Genomic DNA, 22,730 nt, shown 5'->3' on the forward strand with positions numbered 1-22,730 from the left:
AATATGGTTCCTGCGCCGGCAGCACCACCGTCACCGGGGAACACTTCAGAAATGCAGACCCTCGGGCCCAGCCCAGACCTGCTGACCTCTGGGGATGGGATTTTGACAAACCTTCCAGGTGATTCCAATGCACGCTGAAGTTTGGAGGCCATGGCCTAGTCTGGGATAATAGTCCTTACGTTGTCTCGTTGTCTCATGGAGCCTCAGTGACCTTGCACTCATCCTGCCTTTCTGGGGTTAGCGCAATCATGACTCACTTTACAACTTGGGAAACTAAGCCCAAAGATCACAGCCCTGGAAAGTCCAGGGCTAGAATCCTGACTCTTCCCTAGACTCATCTTTTCCCATCAAATTTCTCTAGCATCATTCCAGATGGAAGGAAAAAAAATACAATTCTGTCTGTCACTCTGGAACTCTAGCCCCCCCGAGAAAAGCCAGCCGGGCACTCAGGAAGTCAGAACGGCTGTGATGGCAAGACTCTCCAGTGCCCATTAGGGGGCTCTAGAAATTTCTTATGGACCCGACATGATGTTCAAGCCCCCAGACCCCTTCCCATTTCACAGATGAGGAAACTGAAGCCCAGAGGGGTGTGGCCTGCCCGTGCCCCACCCTCCTTCGTGGCTGTAGGACTCAGGTCCAGGTGCAGAGAGAGGGAGGTCAAGAGCTTAAGCCTGAGACAGACCTAGCTAAGCCTGGTTCCATCACGTACCAGCCAGTGACCTGGCCAAGCCACGTGGCTCTGACAGCCTCCACTGCCTCGCTGGGAAAGTCCGGGCAATGGCAGTGCTATCCTGCCACGGGGATCAAATAAACCCACGTGTGTCACGGTGCCTGACACGTCCTAAGCTCCCAAGACATTTTTTATATTATAATGCCAGACACTAGGAGGCTGGCCTCATTTTTACATTCTTTTTCTTTTCAATAGAACCTGCCTTTTCTTTGTATTCATTGCTCCCAAGTTTTCCTGGAGCTCTTTGTCCCAGATTTCTCTTAGCATGTGAGCACTCGCTTGGGTTCTCTGAGACTGTTTGGGAGTCAAAGAGGAGGGTGGCCCTGCGAGTGCAGCTGTCGAGAGCACTATCTGCGGCCGAGCGTCTGAGGTTTCCTGGAAGCGGCCGCACACCTGGGCACATCTGATCACTTCAAGCAAGGAAAGAGCCTCCTTGCACAGGGACAGCCTGAGTAGGTGCAGGTGCCAGAGGGTGTTACAGGGGTTCAGATCTAAGCAGCCCTGAGAGTTGCCCGGTCTCAGGTGGCCGCCATTGGCCACATGATCCTGCACAAGTGCTCAGTTCCTCTGTCCTCTACTTTCCCACCTGGGAAAGGGGAGAATGATCCGCCTAGTCCCCCTGCCTTGAGTTGCAGGGATCTGAGGATGAATCTGGTCCTCCTTGTTCTCGAGATTTTCTGGGGCTGTCCTGCAGCTGGGAGGGTGGGAGCCATGGGCTCCCTTCTCTTCGCTTGCACCCCTCTCACTCCCCAGCTCACAATCGCTCCCTCAGTCCTGCTGAGGCACCTCCTCTCTTTAACATGAATCTATTTTTTTCTCTCCCTGTCTCTTCCCTCCCCCAAAACATATACCCGGCCTTGCCCTCCCTCCTCCCACTGCTGGCAGCGGTGGGCGTCCAGATGAAGCTGGAATTCCTGCGGCGCAAGTTCTGGGCAGCCACACGGCAGGTAGGTGTGGCGCCGCCGGTCAGGGCTGGGGCTCACCAACCGCCCTCATCAGGGGCGGGTGCCTTCAGGGCCTCCTGGTCCTCTGGCCACCCCACTCCCTCTCCCCTGCCACTGCGCCCCAGTCGGCCAGACGTGACCACCCTCTGCCCTCCTGGGTCCCTCTCTACCTGGGCACCTGCCCGGCATGCAGGGCCTCCCAGCCCAGGCCCTGCAAGGGCAGGCACACGTCCCCTCTGGGCCTTGCCCCTCTCAGCCATCCCACCCACCTCCTGCCATCCACCTGGGCTGCCATGGGACTGTCCCTTGACTGAGGTCTCCACCTGGCCGGGACCTTCCCCTCCATACTCCTGGACCCCTCAGACTTGGCTCTTATGGGCCCCAAGCTGTCCCCACTGTCCTCCACAAGCCCCTCCAGCCCTGAATCCTCCCTGCAGTGCTGCCTGCTTTGCCACATCTGCTTGGCGCTGTGTCCAGGCAGCGTAGGAGCCCTGAAGTGAGGACAGAGGGGAGGGAGGGTGAAGGGGCAACTGGGCCACCCACTACATCAGCCAGATGACAAAGAAAGAACAGGAGCCTTCATGGAGGTTCATGGAGCCATCCCATGAGGCCTCCCTGATGCGGCTGACACCCTTCACCAGGAAAGGAGGCCATGGGCTGCAGACCAGGGCACCTCTGGAAAAGGCTGACCCCACTAACATGCAACCCCATGTGTGCAAACACGCATGTGTACCACACACTATGCGCTCTCACACACACCACACTCGCCCTCCACCTACAGATACACACACCACATGCATGTACTGTACACACATACAGACAAGCGTACCGTAAGCAATAGCCCCTCCCCACACACAGCCACACACCACAGACGCACACACGCATGTCCGCACGCTCACCAGGACAGCCCCCGTGCGAGCGCGTGTGCGCACACGCACACACACATGGGCCTGCAAGTCACAGCGTCTCCTCCTCCTTCCAGTGTGGCACAGTGGACGGGCAGTGCCCCCAAACCTGTGAGGACAGGGTAAGTTCTTCCCCTGGGAAGAGGGCGGGAGAGGGAACTGGGGCCCCTCAACCCGGTCCTCTCCGCAGCCAGCTGCCCCCTTCCCTGTGGCGCTGGGTTTTGGAGGGCGTCTGCATTCAACCACGAGGCCTGCCTTCCTGAACTGTGGGCAGGCAGGAGGGACGCCGAGTCAGTGGCAGCAGGACTCTGGCGTGACCTCCCCGCTGGGTCTCTTCCCCAGGACCTGGACTGCTTCGTCGTCGACAACAACGGGTTCATCCTGGTCTCCGAGAGGGCCCACGAGGTGAGCTGCTGGGGAAACAGAGCTGGGAGAGAGGGCGGGTGGGGGCCAGACCTCCAGCAGCTGCTTCAGCCAAAGACAGGGCTGGGGCCCTGGGGGTCTAGCTTGGAGCCACTTCAAGTGAAAGATCTGAAGAAATGGTTTTCTTGAAACCAAAGTTAGCATAGCAAGATGACAAAACGTAGAGCACTCTTCAACTCAAGATGGTCAGGGAAAAAATTCTTATTTATGTTATCTGTCACTAATCTGGCCTTCTCATGAGGTTAATAAGGAACATGTCTGCAACACCCAGAAGTGAGGAGCAGCTCGGTGACACCACTCCTCAGGGCCTGCCTGACCACACCGCACCCATGTCCTTCCATGGCCTGGGCCCCTGCTGCTCACTGCCCCACTCCCCGCCGCCCTTCTCCCCCGTTCCCCGCCCTCCCTGCAGTGGGCCCAGAGGCCGGCCCTGCCCGCTTCGTGTCTCCCTGTCTGGGCCTCCCTTATGCAAGATTCTATTCTAGCCACCAAGCCCTGCCCTCGGCGTGCTGGGGAGAGTGGGAAGGGGACAGTGCTTGCTCATCCTGATCTTCCCTCTGGCATACAGATATGCTCCTAGACCCACTGTGTGCTCAGAAAGGAAAAAGAGAAAGTCCAATAATAATTTTATATTTGCCGAGCCCCAAACTGGGCCCCCAAATTGATTATTTACTTAGCCAGGAATCAAACTAAAAAGAAGCCTGTTCATGCCTGAACCGAACCCAAATACAGTCACTTGAGTGGTTTCCTTGGACAGAGCCAGACGCATGAGAAAGCCCTGGCGCCTCGCAGTGGAGGGACGCGGCGCACTGTGTCCTTGCTGGACGTGATCTGCGCACGCAACTCCCCTCGCCTGCGCCTCAGTCTCCTCCTCTGGAAAGTAGGAGGGCACCACATGCTGTCCCGGTCAGCTCTCGCCCGAGCCCCTAAGTGCCTGGTGTCAGCAGAGCTGTGGGGAACAGGCTGGTGCAGACGAGCTCGCGGCTTTGCCAGGCAGTGGTCCGGCCCGACTGGAACAGGCTTGGGGTGCGAGGAAGTCAGAGCACGGCGGAGCCAAAGGCAGAGCCAGAGTATCAGAAGGAAACCAAGGAAGCGGGCGACCGAGGAAGAAGGGGCATGCATGGGTCACGGAAGGAACCCCCGAGCATAGTTTTAAATGACGCACTTAATGTGCGGCACACCTTTCCTCCTGGGAGGAGAGGAGTGGGAGGCAGGGGCGATGAGCCACACTTGGCAGGACTCTCACTGCCGCCCAGCTGCTCACCAGGCCACCTGGAGCCGGCCTCCGCTTCCCCCTTCTCCCTTTCATGCCCCCTTTGACCATCCTGCTATTCCATTTTAGTACTTCTCAATTGCTCCGGGATGACAGAAGTTGAAACCAGCGGCTGGCACAAGGCTTTGGGACCATCCAGTGCCCTTATCAATAGGCTCTGGGTAACTGAGACTGAGTCTCCAGGCCCCTGCGGTGTTGGCTTTCAAGGCCCAGCGGACAGGCCTGGGCCTAAGGGGCTTCAGAGCACCGAAGCTGGACATTGGGCCAGAAGGGTAGTGCGACTAGGGAGAAGACGGCCAAGTCCCAGAGACTGTGCCTTAGAGCAGGGCCAGTGGCCTTTCCCACAAAGCGGCAGACAGTGCGTGTCCCCAGTCCTTTGTGAAATGAAGCTGGGTCTAAATGAACTGACCTCGAGGTTCCTGCCAGGGCCCCAAGCTCCTGCCACATGTGCTCGCCCTACAACCCCAACAGCGGGGGCTGAGAAGTGGGGAGGGCCTCCCCCTATCATCTGCTGTGACACTATTATTCTCATTTTACAGCAGATAGAAAGATGAGGCCCTGCAAGGTTAGGTTAACCCCAAAACACACAGCTACAGAAAAGCCAGACTTCCAACAGAGAAATATGCAAATGAAGAGCAGTGATAGGGAAGGGGAGGGAGGTTCTAGAAAATATCTCGGGTTAAGGGAAACTGAGCTAAGAGAGCAGCAGTCTTGATGGGCCTTAGGCAGTTATGTGTAGGGTAGGGTTGGTGACACCAGGGAGATGGCAGGTGTCACAGGCTGCAAGTCCCTGCCTCCCGGGTCCTTTTTTTTTTTTTTTGAGGCAGGGTCTCACTGTGTTGCCTGGACCACAGTGCCATGGCGTCAGCCTAGCTCACAGCAACCTCAAATTCCTGGGCTCAAGCAATCCTCCTGCCTCAGCCTCCTGAGTAGCTGGGATTACAGGCATGTGCTACCATGCCCAGTTAAGTTTTTCTATATATTTTTTAATTGGCCAATTAATTTCTTTCTATTTTTTAATAGAGATGGGGTCTCACTCTTGCTCAGGCTGGTTTTGAACTCCTGACCTTGAGCGATCCTCCCGCCTCAGCCTCGCAGAGTGCTAGGATTACAGGCGTGAGCCACCATGCCCAGCCAGCCTCCCAGGTCTTCATGCTCTTGCCCCTGAGCCCCGCCTGGTCACCCTGCCCCTGCTCAGAGCAGAGTCCATTCACTTGCTGCGGCCAGCTGAGCCTTGCGGGATGAGGACCAACACCTCCAGGGCTCTGAAAGCCACGGCCCGGGAGTCCCGACCCTGGGCTAAGCTCCAAGACTAGTGTCAAGGCTCCCGGGGTGGCTGCATCTTGACAAGGTGCAGTTCCTCTCTCCTCACTCTGGACAACTCTGTCCCTGGGACCTGAGCTACGTCAGATATGAGAGGGCACTGGGGGATAAAGCCCAGGGCAGAGACCCCACCTGGCGTGGCACAGGCACACGGTAGCCTGGACACTGAGTGGAGAACTGAACTGGCCTAAGGGTGAGGCTTGGCGTAGCAGGCACTGACCTGCAGGGTGAGGAGCAGGAGGAGGGTGGAAAGCCGGTGCTGCTGCGTGTCCGTTGTCTGTCCATCTGCCTGTGCCTCTCTTTCTGCTGTTTTGCCAAAACTCATTCATTCAACAACTCCATAGCAGTTATCTACTGCTGCATAACAAATCACCCCAAAAGCAGTGGCTGAAAACCACAAGATGCACTATCTAGGCCTCCGTGGATAAGGGATCCGGGCACGGCTGAGCTGGGCGCCGCCAGCTCAGGGTCGCACACACAGCGCCGTGGAGGTGTCTGCCGCGCTACAGGCATTTCAAGGCTTGACTGGGGAAGGATCCACGCCCAGGTCCACTCACGTGGTTATTGGCAGGATGCAGTTCCTCCAGCGCTGTTAGACTGAAGTCACCTCAGTTTCTTGCTCTGTAGGCTTCTCCCAGGGCAGGTCACAGCACCACAGCTCCTGTGATCAGGGTGAGCAAGCCCAGGAAAGGTCACGGTCTTTAGAAACCTAATCTCAGAAGAGATGCTCCATCACTTCTACCATGGTCTAGAAGCAAGTTACTAGGTCCAACCTACACTCAAAGTGGGGGGCGCTTACACAGGCCAGGACTGTTGAGAACCATCTCAGAGCCTGCCCACAACCACCTCCCACCCACTCCCCCAAACCCACCCCTCTCATCCACACACACACTAGTGCCATCCAGGGCCACTGGACCTGGCCACCCCTGCTCCTCCCCAAGTGCACTGGAAGCCAGGAGCATCAGGCTCTGGGTGCTTGTTAGAGATGCAGTCTCCAAGGGCCCATCCAGACCTAGCGATTCAGAAACTCTAGGGGTGGGCCTAGCCATGTGGACGTTAACGTGCCTTCCAGAGGGTTCAGAATCATTGCCCAGGCCTCACTGCCAGTTGCTGTCCCTCTGCAGGCACTGTTGCTGGCTGCTCCTGCTGTCCTGACTGGGCAAATGTGCCAGAAGCTTCTGGCAACTCCTTGTCCCTCCAGGTCCACTCAAGGGCCTGGAAAGAGAACCCTGTTGAGCTCCAGATGCAAAGATTCTTCCCAAAGCCCTTCCAAGCCCTTTCTCACCCAGGCCCTCCTCCAGCTACACAGAGTGAGGCCAGAAGCCCCAGGGCCTGCTGGTGAGACTTTGGCCCCACTGGGCCTCTCTTCCTGCTCAGGGCTCATTCTTACGATAAAGAATTATGAGCGACAACATTACAGTCCTCAATCTGGGGCCTAGAAAGAGAAGCAGACAGCTGAGGCCAGGAGAGTGGCAACAGCTCTGTGGAGCTTTGCAATGTTTACAGTGAATCTGTCACTCGGGATCTGAGCACTTCGATTCCTATCTTTTGCTGGTGGGCAGCACCCACCCATGGGAGCTTCAAAATGGACCTCAAAGGAGCAGCAAAGCGGAGAAAATCAAGCTCCATCCCGGCACCTTTCTCTTAAGGGACTTGGATCTCTCAGAGACACGCTACCCTACCGTCCCAGCCCAGCAAGCCAAGGCTGGAGAGGCCCTCAAAGCAGGGGCTATCAGACGTGCCTGTCTGGGCCTCAGCTCCTGTTTCTCTGAGCTCCCCCTCCGTCCCCTGCTCTGCTCTCTGCTCTGCTCTCGTCCTCAAGCCACTCCTCCAAGCCTGGCCTAGCACTTGCTCATGACCTCCCCTCTCCCCCACGCCTGTGTCAGTCCTGGCAGCAGCTCTCCTTCTGCCTTCCTGGCTTCCCAAGTGGCCCTGCCCCACTGGGCCTTCCAGGAGTAAAATTCTTCCGCTCATCAGAACCCTGAGACCTCCCATATTGGCAGAGGCAGGCTCTCCAGGTGGCTTTCCCTGTGCAGTGCTGGCCCAACTCCTTTGCACTCTGTGTGGCCAAAGGCACTTGTCAGGAAACTCTGCAGCCAGGGAGTCAGGCAAGGCTGTTGGAACTAAGAAGAGACGAAAGGAAATTGATCCCCACTAGGAGCCAGGCAGTGACTTCACTGTTGTGACTCATGGAACCCTCACACCCTTAAGAAGCTGAGCATTTCCGTTTTTAGAGAAGAAATTGAAGCTGTCCTAGGTGAGGAGGCAGTGTGAGGTCTACTCCATCTGCTACCAGAGTCAAGAGTACCCCTGTCTTTTGGGGACAGGGGAAGTTCGCCACAGCAACCTCACCTGGCCATACAAATTAGCCCATGCCCAGGGGCAACTGCCCGACCTCTCAGCTCTGCCTGTGCTCCCATCTGCCTCCCCTCCAGGCTCCACCTCGCAGGATCTGCCTATCCTGCCTCTCTCCCAGCCTTCCATCTCAGCGGACTTGGCCTCAGGGAGCCCCAGGCCCTTCTGTCCAGCCCCATGGCTCAGCAGCCTAGGACCATTGCTTATTTTATGGATCATCCCCGCTGTAAGGGGCGCCGTGGGCAGTCAGGGCCCTACATAGAGCTGCGCTTTGAGTGCCGCTCCACGTGCGGTCTGGGGGTCCTGAATTGACGAGGTACCCACGTTTGAGGCAGGGATTCACTCGGACAAAGTCCCGAAAAACTCCATCAGCTAGGAATTGTGTTCTAGTGCCAGTAAGAGTCTCCGTCACAGTGGCTTAAACAAATTAAAGCTTTATTCTCTCATAAAGACTGAACGAAGGCAGTCCAGGCCTGGCACGGCCCCATCATCAAGACTCCAGCCAGGTTCTGCCGCCTTCCAGGCCGCTTTCCCCAAGTGAGGCAAGAGGGCAGCGGGCGGGCGGGCGGAACTCCCAAAGCCAGAAAAGACTCCGCTCCCGGAAGTCCCACCGGCCGCTCTGCTCACACCCCATTGGCCAGCCCTCGCGGTAAGGGCCTCTGGGAAATGTAGTCTTTTCGCTGAACACTGTCGCCAAGATGGAGGTCAACTTGCCTTACTAAAGATGACGGGAGAATGGGTATTTTCTGCCAGAGTGACATATCCTAGAAAATCAAGTTGCTTATTTACAGAGAAAGATACATTTTTCCAATGTCCAGGATACGCTTATCTTATTCTCAGGGACCTCCCTTCTCAGAGTCAAGTGTTCAAACAACAGGATTGTTGGTGAATAGCCCAGAACTAGGAAGGAGAACAGGACAGGCGTGTGGGGGGTTCGCAGCCTCGTCAGGAGCCTCGTCCCCACCGCGCTGCACTTTCCTAGGGAGCAGAATACTCAGGTCATTCATTCATTTCGTCACACATTGCTTCAGCAAATGGGCACTGAGTGATAACCGTGCCCGAGAGGCAGTATGGTTTGCAGGCCGGGGACTTCTGCCCTCCAGGACCTCGCTGTCTGCTGACAGAGGTGCTGGAGGAACAACACGCACATGGTAACTGAAATAGCAAAAAGCAATCCCCAAATGAGTGGGCTCACTGGAGCTGGAGGAATCAGGTGCAGCTTTGGGTGGCTTTAGGGCAGCACCTTGAAGAACAGGCAGGATGTGGATGCCTCTCACCTCTCCACACGCTTTTCTGTCCCTGGAATGCCCTCGACCCTCCCTGCTGTCCCCCTGCTCTGCCCACTGCCATCTTCAATGCTGCCTGTCCGCCCTCCTAGTCAGAACACACAGCCCCCTCCTTATTTTTAGCAAGATCAGAGACTGCCGGTCTCAGACTGTCCTGTGTTGAGGCTCGTGTTCACCTCTCTGTCTATCCAAACTGGTCTGAAGCTCTGGATTCATGTCCATTTCATTCAATTTTGCATCGTGCTCACCTCGCGACTAATAGTCTTGTGAATAAAAGGTGTTAGAAACAGTAGTTGGTGGTCAGAGCATTCCAGGCAGAGAGCCAGCAGAGCTCAGACAAGTCTGAAATACCTCTTTGTCCCCAACTCTTGTTTTTCTCCCGTTTACTTTCATAATTAAGAAAGTAATTTTTTGAGACTACAATTTTGCCATACATTTTTAGGGGGGTCTCATCCTTACATTTTAATTTTATAAGTGAGCTATTTCCAAATATGAAATACTGTAGGAGGCAGGTACTATGTTTTCTTACTTAATTACGATCTGAAAAGTTCTATTTCCTGACCTCACCCCAGCTTCCCAGGGTTGGGCCCATCAGGAAAGCTGTGGCCCCTGCTTGCCAATTTATAAATCATGGGAGTGTTACTGGGGTTATGACTCCAATATGGTACCGTCCTCTCTTATTTGGAAGAGAACTTCTCCGATTGTTGACCAGGTGCCGGGAGCCCTGTGTCCGACTGACTTTTGTCTGGAATAAATCCCTGTTTCCTTAACCACCTCGGTACAGCGCTCACCAGCCGAGAAACCTTACACTTCGGGACCGCGCTCACGGCTGAGAAACCTTACCCACAGCGGCACTCACAGTCCGCAAGATAGTGTGTGCTGTGCATTGACGACGAGTCCGTTCTGCTCTTGTGTGACGAGGAAAGCTTTAAAGCACTGAAAGCTTATTTTCCTTTACAGGCAGCTTTACTTGTCATGTAAATCAGAATAGGTAACATATACATATGTTTTCATTACGTTATTTTTAAATGTTCACAATTTTATTTTGATAAATGAAAAATCAGAAAAATCACATCATGGCTGTCGGCTAAAGTCGCTATGCGCATTCATCTGTGGCTTTGACTACAGTCGACGCTCATCCCGAAGTGGTTAAGGAGGGCTACTGGCATCTCCTCGGCGCCTATCAATATCTGGTTCTCCTTGAGGTCGGCCAGGCCCATGTACCCTCAGCTCCTGTGTTAGGACTGCATTTTTCTTTCTCAGTCATTATCCCATGCACCATCACGTTAGGAGCCTAGAGATCTCTCTACAAAGAACCTGATATGGCCACTGGCTCTGGCTCCCACCTCCCTAGCCTGACAAAATTCCACACTGACTATGTCCAGGTAGCAAGGCACTTTGGGAAATTCAGAGATGAGTAAGAAATGGTCCCTGTCCTTGATCAGTTTTCAATACAATGGTAGGACAATTAATTTACAGGCAGAATGGGAATAGGGCTGAAAAGGCATGCTGGCCACACGGTAGCAGAGTGCAGAGAGAGGAGGGGTGCGTTCTGAACAGAGGATTAGAATCCAAAGACTTCTTAAGGAGGATGAGAAGGAAAGCTCCTTGGCATGAGGACTGAGAAGGGATAATCAGGGCAGGAAGAACAGCTTGCCAAAGCACAGGCATCTTCTTCGAACAATTGCCGCCATCTACTGAGCATCTACTGCACGCCACACACGTGGCACACGTTACCCCAATCTTCAAGGCAATATACATTCAAGTCAAAATCAGATGCCAAAGTCCAAGCTCTTTCCACTCTGCCTTGCTGAGGAAATGGCAGAATCAAGAGACTGCCCAGTACAGGGCAAGCATAGGCAGTGGAGAGGGAAGGCAGCCTGAGGCCATTTTCTGCCAGCTTGGAAGTGAGCTAAGGCCTAAGGACACTGCTGGCTTGGAGGATGCTGCTGGGCACATGGGCATAGGAGCCCACCAAATACTGCTTAATGGATAATGAAAGGAGGGAAAAGGGTAGGAGGGAGAGTCCTGTTTTATTTGTTTTGAAGTAAAGAAGAGGTGCCCTTGGCCGGGCGCTGTGGCTCACGCCTGTAATCCTAGCTCTTGGGAGGCCGAGGCGGGCGGATTGCTCAAGGTCAGGAGTTCAAAACCAGCCTGAGCAAGAGCGAGACCCCGTCTCTTAAAAAAAAAAAAAAAAAAAAAAAAAAGAAGAGGTGCCCAATCCAAGCTGCACTGAGGAAGGTTACCCTGGCAGCACTCACGGGGACTTGGGAGAGAGACCAGTTAGGAGGGCGAGTGAGCAGTGGAGAGAGAACGAGGGATTAGGTTGTCCTTGGAGTGGAGAAGGGCATGACAAACCCACAGGACACACTGATGATGAAAGAGGGGACTCGAAGCCCACAGCAGCAGGCTCAAGCCTGTTTGGGTGATGAAGACACCAGAGTGTATGAGGCAGATGCTGCTTTTTGACCAGGACCTGCAGAAAGAAATATATTTTACATCTGACCCAACACACAACACATCCCAATCAAATTTCACAAAAACTTCTTTAACTTTGCTGCAAGTGATTCACACTAAATTGTTCTAAGGAATTCTGTACCATTTAAAAAAAATAAGATTGCAACCTCTAAGTTGATTTCATATCCAATTAATAGATTACCACCAAGAGTTTAGAAAGCACCGAGATAGCACGTGGTTGGCAACAGGTTAACATGTGTGCCTGGGTGCAATGGGTTCAGTTTTTATTATGTTTAAGGGCATCTATTGGGCTTTCCCAATCTTGAGCTCAGAAATCTCGAGCTCAGAAAGAGCCCTGGGCTAAATAGTGCTAGATTTAGAAGTCTTCATGCTGCTTGATCTCTCTCTCCTCTCTCCCTCCTCGCAGACAGGAAGATTTCTGGGGGAGGTGGATGGTGCTGTCATGACCCAGCTGGTTGGCATGGGGGTGTTCACCCAGTAAGTGGGACATGCCGCTCCCAACCCCACACCCACAGCAGAGGCCAGAGCTGATGCTAAGTGGACAAACAGATCTCAGGATCCTAATCTCAAAAATCCAGAGTGAGAGCCCCAAAGAGCTCCAGAAGCCACCTTTCTGGAGCCAGGGACGTGAGGTGGGGAGGGGCATAGGGCCATGCAGGCCCCCCCTGGGAGGGCCTCCCCAGCTCAGCCCTTAGAGGAAAAACACCCCTGAAAAAGAGCAAGCCTTTCGCTCTCCTTTCAACCATTCAAAGTACAGAAATGTCATTTTCAGCATGAGCTATCTCTGACCTGCTGTCCCAGCTCAGGGGCCCTCAGGAATCTTGGTCAATGGATGCCCTGCTGGAAAAGTCCCCTGAGGCAGGGACAGGTCATAGGGGTGGCACTGGACTCACCACGCACTGTTTCTGATTTTCAGAGTGACCATGTATGACTACCAGGCCATGTGTAAACCCCCAGGTCACCACCACAGTGCGGCTCAGCCCCTCATCAGCGTGAGTGTCACCCAAACCTCCCCCACCTGACAGCAAGTCCTCCACCCTGCCCTAGGACAAAGTCCCCCAGGCCCTGCTCTTGCCCTGCCTCAGCTGTCCAGCCCCAGCACCCCCACTCTCCCTCCTCTGCCCCTCGCCCCCTCCAGGCCTGTGAGGTTGCCTTTGGCCCTCAGGGCAACTACTCTGGCAGCTGTGAAGAAATGGGCTGTTCCCAACCCCACTGCCTAGTGCTGCCACATACATACTCACAGGGACCCAGCGGCTTGGCCCTCAGGACGAGACTTGACCAGTCTTCTGGAAGCACTGTCTCGCTCCTGCCGGAGATGTCTGACCTGCAATAGGCACTTTCCAGACAGCTCAGCTTTGCAACACCCTCTCTGCAGGGGAAGGTGGGAGGTGGTGTGTTCTCTGGCCACTCCAGAGCAGGGGCGGCCCTGTCTCCTCTCTGGGGGTGGTGCTGGGGGAGTGCCCAGGCACATGGACCAGGGTGCGAAGGGTGTGCTCTCCTTTCCAGCCCATCTCTGCCTTCCTGACGGCGACCAGGTGGCTGCTGCAGGAGCTCCTGCTGTGAGTGCGGCGGCGGGCGGGGCGGGCTGTGAGGGCGTCCTCGACAAGAGTCTGCTGTGGTCTCCACAACACCCCAGGGAGGAGGGCAAGGTCCTGGGCATGTATGGCACCTCTTCCCTCCCTACTGTGCCTATGGAGGACCCCTCTGCTCACCCCAGTGCGCTTGAGCAGGGAGCAGGGTGTCCTGGAGGAGAGGGGTGGGCAGGGTCTGTCAGGGGTCTCCAGGGCTTGTGGGCCCCTGAAGTCAGCTCCGTGTCTGACAGGCTGCTGCTGGAGTGGAGTGCCTGGGGTCCCCGGCACGGCAGAGGGGCAGAGGGTGAGTACACGGAGCTGTGGGGTTGCGCGTGTAAGGGCGGCAGCACTTGGGTCTGTGCAAGAGAAGCCCTTCACCCCAGGGTGGGTGGCAGTGGTGGGTGGGTGCCCTGAGGCCACTCATGACTCATACCTCATCCTTCATTCCTTGTGGCTTCTCTCATCACATCCGCTCCCCCGGTCCCCCTACCTCTGTGTGTGACATCGCATCACCTCGGACACCACTGCTGTGTGGCATCATCACCACCCCATGACATCCTGCCCCTGTGTGACGCCACACCCTCCTGTGCTGTGTCCACTCATGCCTGGCAGCCAAGGCTGTCTTCCATCACTGTGAGTAGCACCTGCCAGGGAGGTCCCTGTAAACGGTGGGGTGGGGACACAACCGGGGCCACAGAGGGCTTGCCCACAATTCTCCAGCCCAGGATGATCCCAGGAAGGGCAGAGCTCTCTTCATCCTGTGACACCCTGACTCAGGGGACACTGGGCTCCTCTCCTGGTCTGAAGCACCATCGCTGGTGGTGAGGATGGGGAAGTCCTGCCCAAATCTTGCACAGGGACAGCCCTGCTCCAGGCAAACAGCACTCTGGCTTCCTCTTCTTGGTTCCAAAGGGCAAAAAGTGGTACGCTCCAGGGGCCAGGGCCAAATGTGAGGTAGCAGGGCCAGGTCACCCCTTGGAGAAGGAACAGTAGCACCCCCAGCTCAGGTGTCCACGGCCCTGACCAGAGCTCAGGTTAGAGGGGGGTCACCAGCATGTTCTGATGACCCCTTCCAGGGACCTGGTGTCTGAGGACAGAGTCCCCCAAGCCAGGGAATGGTGAGATAGTCCTGACACAAAGCCAAGAGGACCATCAAGTCTTAGCTACACGGGCGAGGCAACCAAGTGTTGGACCCGCTCTCACGCCCAGGTAGCTCGGAGCCTGTAACCACCAGGGCTGCCTGGCATTAGCCAGTTCTGCTCAACTCCTCCTGTGAATAGAGCCTTTTCCGTGGGGTTCCAGAAGTCTCCCATGCTGGGACTGCCATCTTTGGCTCAAGAGTTTGGCTTCTTGATAAAAATAATAGTAACGTCCACTGCTATCTTCTGCCTGGCCAGCTCCCCACCCTGTTTCCAGGCTCCTTCTAGGGGGCGGCTCACAGTCACATGGTGTCTGTGCAAGACTGCCAGCCACATGCCACACCCACTTAGCAGAGGTGGGTCCCCAGAGCAGGACTTCCTGGGACTGACCCTTGTCGTGCCGGTGCCTTAGTGGGCTTGAGCACACGACCTCCAGCAGTCCTGTGCCCTGGAGCTCACCTGCCCAACCCTCCCAGCCCCCGCACTCAGGTGCTCCCTGGATGGTGGACCTTGGGCCTGGCCATAGGGTTAGGGGTAGGGCTAGGACTTGGAGCTGCATTGTCCATCCGCAGTGGAGTGCTGTGGGATTAACAGAGCTAAGGTCCCCCAAGCCACCCCTCAGCACCCCTACTGCTCCGCCCAGACCCTTGGGACATCAATGCAGAAGGAGTCGGGCCGGTAGTGCAGTCCCCCAGCAGCTCAGTGAGGAGGTGGCTTCCCCAGAGAGGAAGAGGCTGCCCCATGGTCATAAGCCCCTTGAGACCCAGGGCCCCTGCCCTTCCCTACTGTGATGCCACTCTCTTCCACTGCTATCTGTTCCTTCCCCTCCCTTCTCCCCACTCCCGCGGCCTCCTCTCCATGTCCTGCGAACGTCCAACGAGGGGCCATCTGCAAAGGGACCGGGATGAACGCCGGCCCTGGGAGTGCTGGGGCCCAGACGGCCACCGGGCGTGGGGTGCAGGCCCTTGAGCTGTGCGAGGCCTTCCTCACACCCTCGCCTGTCTGCGCACAGCACACAAGCACAAGAAACAGGACATGCTGCAGCCCTGCGACACCGAGTACCCCGTGTTCGTACACCAGCGGGCCATCCAGGAGACCAACGGGAGGATCGAGTGCGGAGCCTGCCAAAAGTAAGTCGCTAGGCCGCTCCCAACCGGCAAGGGGGCAGCCAGGTGGGGCCGGGCCCACAGCAGGCGCCGGGGTGCGTCCCGGTGAAAGGTCACATTCCCAGGGGCCTTCCCCGACTTCCAGGGCACAGCGGGGCAGGGCGGCCCATCCGCGGCGCGGGCAGCCCGGGTGCAAGGGCTGCGGGAGGAGGGCGGCCGGCGTCCGCTCCCAAGTGCCCGGGCGCGTGCGGGAGCGCAGGGCCCGCCGGCCCGCGGCTGCGCGGTGAGCAGGAGCGCTGCGCCGCCTGGCGGGACAGCCCGGCGTCTGTGCCTAGCGGCGCTCTCAAACATGCCCGTTTGGACTCCCTCGCCTCCTCCAACCCGCCAGGAGCGGAGGACGCGGCTGCACAGGCCCGCGGTCGAGGCAGCCAGCCCGGCGGAGCCGTCCGCCCAGGACGTTCCCGGGCGCCCGCTCTGCCCCAGGCCCCGCTGCTCCCCGCCGCCGACCGCGCCGCACGTCTCCGCGAGTGCTCTCCGCGGAAGCCTTTCCCGGGCCCTGCCGCGCCTGCCGCGGACGGCGCGCGACCTGAGCCCTCCTCCCGCAGGACGTTCGCGCTGCAGCAGATTCCCAGCAGTAACCTCCTCCTCCTGGTGACCGACCCCACCTGCGACTGCAGCATCTTCCCGCCAGTCCTGCAGGAGCCCACCGAAGTCAAGTATATCCTTCCTGTGCTGGGGAGCGCGCTGCGCGAGGGCGGGGTGTCGGTCGCCTAGGGGCCCACAGCCGGAGCGTCGCCACGTGTTCCCCGCCCCCCGCCCTGGGCGCCGCGCCCTGACCCCAGAGCCGCTTGCAAGGCAGCTGGCCCCACCCGGCCAGGCGCTGCCAGACCCCACTCTCCGGGCTGTTGACCTTAACCGTGAGCTCTGCACATAACGCCTCGGTCAAGTGCGACCGGATGCGCTCCCAGAAGCTGCGCCGGCGACCGGACTCCTGCCACGCCTTCCACGCAGAGGTGCGCGCTGGGGCGCGGGGAGGGCGGGGCTGGGCTTCCTCCCAGAATCTGTGCACTTGGCGGGACACCGATGCACGTGCGTGTCCGCGCAACCCGCGCGCACTTGCCTTCTGTTTACATCCGGTGATACTGTGATACAGTGAGAGATATGTATTTGGCCTTTGTCTTCGGTTCCTGGCACAGAGCTCCTAAAACCTTGTAATTTTCTGAGTGATAGGGGTGATCGGAGCATCTTTCATTCTAATATTTGGTCTTAGTCCCTGGTTCCTGACACAAGTGCTTCTAAGACCCTTGGAATGACAGGAGTGTCTTTTTGCGTGCTAATTAGATGGCTGGGGGCCCTTCAAGGTCGGGGCTGGACACTGGAAAGGCCAAGGCATGAGTAGAGGGTTGGAACCTTCAGCCTACTCCCTGCCTGCTGGGGAAGGGAAGGAGCTGGAGACTGAATTTATCACCAGTGAGCAATGATTTAATCGACCACGCCTGCATAATGTGACCTCCGTAAACCCTGAGCAGTGGGGTCGGGAGAGCTTTTGGGCTGGTGAACACATCCCCGCGCTGGGAGGGTGGTGCGCCCAGAGAGGGCACGGAAGGTCCGCACACTCCATGCTTTGCCCCGTGCTCTCTTCCATTTGGCCATTCCTGGGTTGTATCCTTTATAATGAGCTGGTAATGGCGAGTGCCTTCCTGAGTTCTGTGAGCCATTCTCACAAATTCTTGAACCTGAGGTGGGGGTCAGGGGAGCCCTTGATTTGTAGCTAGTCTGTCAGAAGTGCTGGTGGCCCCCGACTTGTGACTGGTGTCCACAGTGGAGGCAGTCTTGTGGGACTGAGCTCTTTAGCTTGTGGGATCTGGTGCCAACTCCAGGTAGATTGTTTCAGAATTGAACTGTAGGACACTCTGAGTTGACGTCCACAGAGCTGGAGAATTGGTTGGGGTGGGGAAACTACCCCCCATTTGTGGTCAGAAGTAGCATTTTAAAAACACATCAGAGATCCATGCCACTGAAATACCACTGTCAGCCAGGATCCATGTTTGAGCGCAGGTGAACTAAAATCTAGCTTTCTCACCTTGTGCTCACTGCTGCTGCAGAGCTCTGTCTGAATGGTCTGAGAACATGGGAGGAAGTCGTTGTGTGGGTCCTGACTGGTATTTGCTGAGCCCGAGACCCTGTGCCAGGCTCCAAGCCACAAGGCTGCCCCAAATAGTCCACATCAGATGCTCCCAGAGCTGAAGACTTCCCTAAGGCCGTGCTGAGAGAATGTCCCCGCAGCCACCCTGGCTGCCCAGGTGGAATGGGCTGCAGCCAGCTCTTAGGCTGACTGGACAGCCTCTGCCCGCCCTGAAAGGTGGGGGGTCTAAGAAAGGTGGCAGTGCTCCCCCCACTTTCTGAAACTCCTCTCCCTAGGGTTTTGGCCTTGTTCGCTGCGGAGCCCCCTCCCTGGCCCGGCCTCCGCTGAGTGTGGCCCTCTCACCTCTGTTCTGGGTCTGCAGGAGAATGCCCAGGACTGCGGCGGCGCGTCCGGCACCTCAGCCTCGCTGCCCCTGCTCCTGCTGCCTCTGTGCACCTGGGGGCTGCCGCCCCAGCTTCTGCGGTGACACTCACCAGTCTGACCTCCGTTTTGGCAAGGTGATCTTTCAAGAGACATTCTAAAAAGTCAGCACTGTCATGGGGTCCAGCTCACTACATTTGGGTTCTCACACAGGCCAGTGCACCTCTGAATCCTGGGCTAATGGTCCCTGTCTCTGCAGATTGCTGGATGGAACAAGAAACCAGCATCCCCGAGACACTCCCAAAGATGCTCCGGGGTGCCTGGTGCCATCCACTCCCATCTCCATGGGCATCCTCTATCCTTCCTGTCTCTTCTTCAGAGGCCAGCATGAGCTCCGCTTGGACCAAGACAAAAGAATGAAAAAGAACTTAGTTCTACCTGTGTTCTAGACATGTAGCCCCAGGCAAGAAAGGGTCATTCCAGGCAAGAAAGGGTCATTCCCTTTCTTGCCTGATGAACCAGAGTGATCTTCAGGAGAACCCAAGGGCTCTGGATGCCGAGGAGGAGGAGCAGGATGGGGCTAAGGCAAGAACAGCCCTGCCTAAGACATGTCGATGGAGCCTTCCAGAGTGAGACCTACCCTAGCGAAGGTGGCTCTCTTTCCTAGCTGCTGCCCGGAAAAGACTTGAGTGTGTGGAGGGGGAGGGGGTAAGGGAATAAATAGTGTGAGTGTGTGTGAGAGAAAGAGAGAAGGAGGGAAGTTAAGGGAGTAAATTGTAGGGGGGGGGAGGGAGGGAGGGGAAGGTAAGGGAGTCAATAGTGATGGGAAAGACCCAGAATGGGAACAGGTATTAAATCCTTTCAGGAAACATTGACATGACTGCTTGTGATGTCCCTAAAGTGTTGCTAATAAAGAACTTTCAGTGCCCTCACCTAAAGGAAAGTTTGCATCATCTAAAAAGCCAGGGGGCCGACACACATAGCAGCTGGGCTACAAAGTGCTGTGCACCCAGGGGAGGTGGCAGGAATAGCTGTGGCCAAGCAGAGGTCGCAGTGCACAGAGCAGCCCGTCACATGACAGGTGACGGCATCTCCTGAGCACCAGCTCCAGACTCCCATGAGGTCCACGTTCCGCTATGGTCTTTTTCTGGCCACTGACCTACAAAAGAAACTACTTGGCTTTGTCTCTGGGGTGAAATCCCTGGGGTTGGAACTTTGGGGAACATTCTGACTTGCAGAGTTCACTGGGAAGGGAGCTGGAGCCAGGAACTCACCTCCACCCCCGTGCGTGCGCACACACACACACATCTCCCCCAGGAACCCCAAGACCTGAACCCCATGAGATAGCACTCTCCACTGTGACAGCAGCATTAAGGGCATGCAGAAATTCTGGGGTGGCCTCCAATCTTTCAGTTTAACCAACTCCGATGATTGGCACGGACAGCGTGCAGGCCCCTGGGGCCCCTCATTCTCTTCTCCACTCGCAGCTTCCACACTTCAAAGTGCAGGCTGTTCAAGTTTCTCAGCAAACAGCCCCAACTTCCCTCTAAGGCCAACTCTATAAACAAACTCATCGCACTTATAAAGTGCCTTATAGACTAGACAATGTCACCTTCACTGTCATTACATCTCACAACCATCCTATGCCATAGGTGCTAATGCTCCCTTTACAGCAGAAGAAACTGAGGCTCAGAGAACCCAGCTTCAGTAGCAGAATCTCATTAAATCCTCATGGTAACCCCACAAGTGCGTCCTGTGATTAGCCTCATCTTATAGACGATGAAACTGAAGCATAGAGTTGAAAATTGCTCTGAATTGTTGGGAGAGAATTGTAAAGACCAAATCTGTCTGAAACTGCTGGGCACAAAATAAGCACCTGCCATAATTACATTACCTTGTTGCGTGAAGGTGGGTCTCGGGAATAATAAGCAAAGGCCGTAGGTGTCTGGCAGGCCCAGGTGGGTTAAGAAAGCAGCAGGGAGCACTTTCCCAGCCCCCTTGGCTGCCATCACTCCGAGTGCCCCATGATGTGTTGTGGAGACCCACTTGTGACAGCCCAGCAGGACGAGTACTTCCCTACCCATCCCGCCCACGGCCCACCTGCATCTTTGGCATTAACGAACGTTCTGACCGCCAGCAGCATTTGATCTCAACTGCTGACTCACAGACACCGACCACTTGTCTCTCTCTAGGACAATGGTCCAGCGTTGTCTTTTGGAAGCTTGTCCTCCCTACCCAAGCGGGAAGAGCATTTTCAGGCAAATTTATCAACTGGTAAAAAGCCAAACTTGGGAAGTGCTGGGCAGCTCCTAACCTTGTTTTGTCTGCTTCCTTAGGGGCCCCATGTCTGCACAGCCAAGGGTGGAATAAAGACCTGGAAATCCCTTTAGGGACCAGTGGAGGCAAAAACCATTTCTGATAAACCAACCCTGCTCTCCTCTACCTTGGAGAACAGAGTATTTTAAGTTTTGCCTTTGAAGGTCAGAGCCAGTCCTCTTTCTACTTTTAAGAAACACTTTTATTAAGGGACAGCAGGTGGCAGCCTGACTCATGCTAAAGAGCCAGCACCTTGACTTCAGAGGAACAAAGTTGGAACCTGTCATCTAATAAAGTGGGGTACAGAATTTGAAATCTCTTTTTCTATAAATGTACACTTTAGAGGATCAAGAGCTTATGGATGCTGTTAGACCCTCTCCTCAGTACCAGGGATAATACTTAATACTAAATCCACCTAATAATTTTGTATTGTACATTGCGCTTTCAGGTAAAATGCTTCAACAACCATTTCACGATGCTAAGTAAAGTTTTGGTTCAGAAGGACAAGAGAGTGGACATATGTTAAGGCCAGAAAAGCAAATATGGGGTTTGGAGTGACTCAAAGACACAAAAGGAAGAAATTAGAGCAAGGGTTGGCAGAATCATCAGCCAAACACTGTAGAAGTTTAAGATAAATTATCTGTGAGAGCCACATCTCAGTGAGGGATGCAAAGGATGTATTATTGGCCCCGTTTTACCAGAACACAGAGGCCAGAGAAGCAAGCAAATCATTGCTCTGTGATATGGCAAATGGCAGTACTGGGATTTGGAGCTCCCTCCTTTTGTTTCTGGGCTAGCCTAGCAAGGTAGCAATGGTAGCAGAGCAGTAACAAGAGGCTGGGGGAACGTGCAGCTTCCTTGGTTCCCCCCAGCCCTGAACCATGACATCACAGCACTCCCGACACTCGTGAGCCAGACTGGCCTTGTTTTCAGTGACTAGTCAAAAAGCTGAAGGCAGAAAAGATTTGTACATTAGACAGGATGTGTGTGGTGAGCAAATGATCCATGCCCACTGAAGGACAAATGAAATGTGTTACAACGGAAGCAGAATATTCAAAAGGATGGGTTTTTTTGTTTGTTTGTTTTCCAGGATAGTTTTAGAGCAACAGTGCCCAGAAGCTTCTCTAGGGCACCCAGAGCACTCGCATTCTACAAAGTTGAGACTCAAACTGCTAGGAGTTTGAGGCTGCAGTGAGCTGTGATCACACCACTGAACTCCAGCCTAGGCAACAAGAGACCCTGTCTTTAATAAAAACCTCCAACTGCCCTTATTTCCTCTACAGTATGCAGGAGACATCACCTGAGTGACAGGAAGCATACAGACAACTTTTAGCAAGAGGGGAAAAGTGGCTTATTCATAGGCCTCAGCTTATTTTTTATGAGAAGCATGTTGTGATCCAGTGTTCTGTATCTGCGTAGTATGTGAGACTACCTAAAGTTGTATCTATGCTTTAAAATGAGAATTCAGAATGGACATATTTTCCCAATACTGGAAATTCTCCTGCAAAAACTCAATTTACCTAAGGCAAAAGAGTTGGGATTTCCTCTTCTTAAATTACATAGAAGGGTATCAGGTTAACAAACCCTAAAACCTTTACATCAACATATATGAAACTGTTTAATCAGAAAAATAAGTACAGAGAGAAAGCAATTTTCTCCTTAAATTTTCTTTTCATTCCCTTCTCCCATATAGAGTGCTGGCACTAGAAGTCAGGCAAACTTCCTAAGCTTCAATTTCTTCTCTATAAAATGAGGATGAAAATAACACACCAGCTCATAGAGTTCTTATGATTACATGAGAGATCTATAGTCCTTTAACACATCCCTTGGCCTAAAGTATTCATTATATTACATATCATTTTCATCAACTTTAATAAATGAATTATGAACTGCCCCTTGAGGCCGAATCCTAGTACTCTGGGAGGCTGAAGCAGGATTGCTTGAGGTGAGGAGTTCTAGACTAGCCTGAGCAAGAGTGACCCCATCTTTACTATAAATAGAAAAATTAGCCAGTGTAGTGGTGTGCACCTGTAGTCCCAGCTATTCAGGAGGCTGACACAGGAGAACTGCTTGAGGAGTCTGAGGTTGCTGTGAGTTAGGCTGATGCCTCACCCCAGCAACAGAGCAAGACTCTGTCTCAAAAAAAAGAAAGGAAAAAACCTGTCCCTTAGAGTTAGCTCTCCCCTCCATCCTACCTGATCGAAGTTATAATGAAAGCACACAGAGAGTTGGGAATAAGCACTTTGATTTGTGCATTCAGAATGGGAAGATTCTGAACATCTCTTAGATTTCAGTGTCTACATTGGGGCTTCAAAGAAGTGCCAAAACTAAGGGGAGGTAAGCTGGAAAAGACAGTAAAAAATACACAACAAAAG

The 22,730-nt window shown here is 54.7% G+C and overlaps 1 protein-coding gene across 1 annotated transcript in view; it reads left to right on the forward strand.

Moving 5' to 3' along the window:
• CACNA2D4 (calcium voltage-gated channel auxiliary subunit alpha2delta 4) overlaps nt 1-18,971 on the forward strand; it is a 111,613-nt gene extending 92,642 nt beyond the window's left edge. The window contains exons 25-37 of the mRNA XM_012747243.2: nt 1,616-1,677; nt 2,657-2,701; nt 2,922-2,984; nt 12,124-12,194; nt 12,634-12,709; nt 13,224-13,276; nt 13,540-13,592; nt 13,901-13,921; nt 15,440-15,557; nt 16,139-16,251; nt 16,464-16,546; nt 18,041-18,176; nt 18,299-18,971. Of these exons, the coding sequence (XP_012602697.2) occupies nt 1,616-1,677; nt 2,657-2,701; nt 2,922-2,984; nt 12,124-12,194; nt 12,634-12,709; nt 13,224-13,276; nt 13,540-13,592; nt 13,901-13,921; nt 15,440-15,557; nt 16,139-16,251; nt 16,464-16,546; nt 18,041-18,145 (863 nt within the window). The 3' untranslated portion in view covers nt 18,146-18,176; nt 18,299-18,971. The remainder of the gene's footprint in view (nt 1-1,615; nt 1,678-2,656; nt 2,702-2,921; nt 2,985-12,123; nt 12,195-12,633; nt 12,710-13,223; nt 13,277-13,539; nt 13,593-13,900; nt 13,922-15,439; nt 15,558-16,138; nt 16,252-16,463; nt 16,547-18,040; nt 18,177-18,298) is intronic.
• The last annotated feature ends 3,759 nt before the right edge of the window (nt 18,972-22,730 follow it).

The sequence above is a fragment of the Microcebus murinus genome, chromosome 10 (genome assembly GCF_040939455.1).
Source record: "Microcebus murinus isolate Inina chromosome 10, M.murinus_Inina_mat1.0, whole genome shotgun sequence".
Taxonomy (NCBI): Eukaryota; Metazoa; Chordata; class Mammalia; order Primates; family Cheirogaleidae; genus Microcebus; species Microcebus murinus.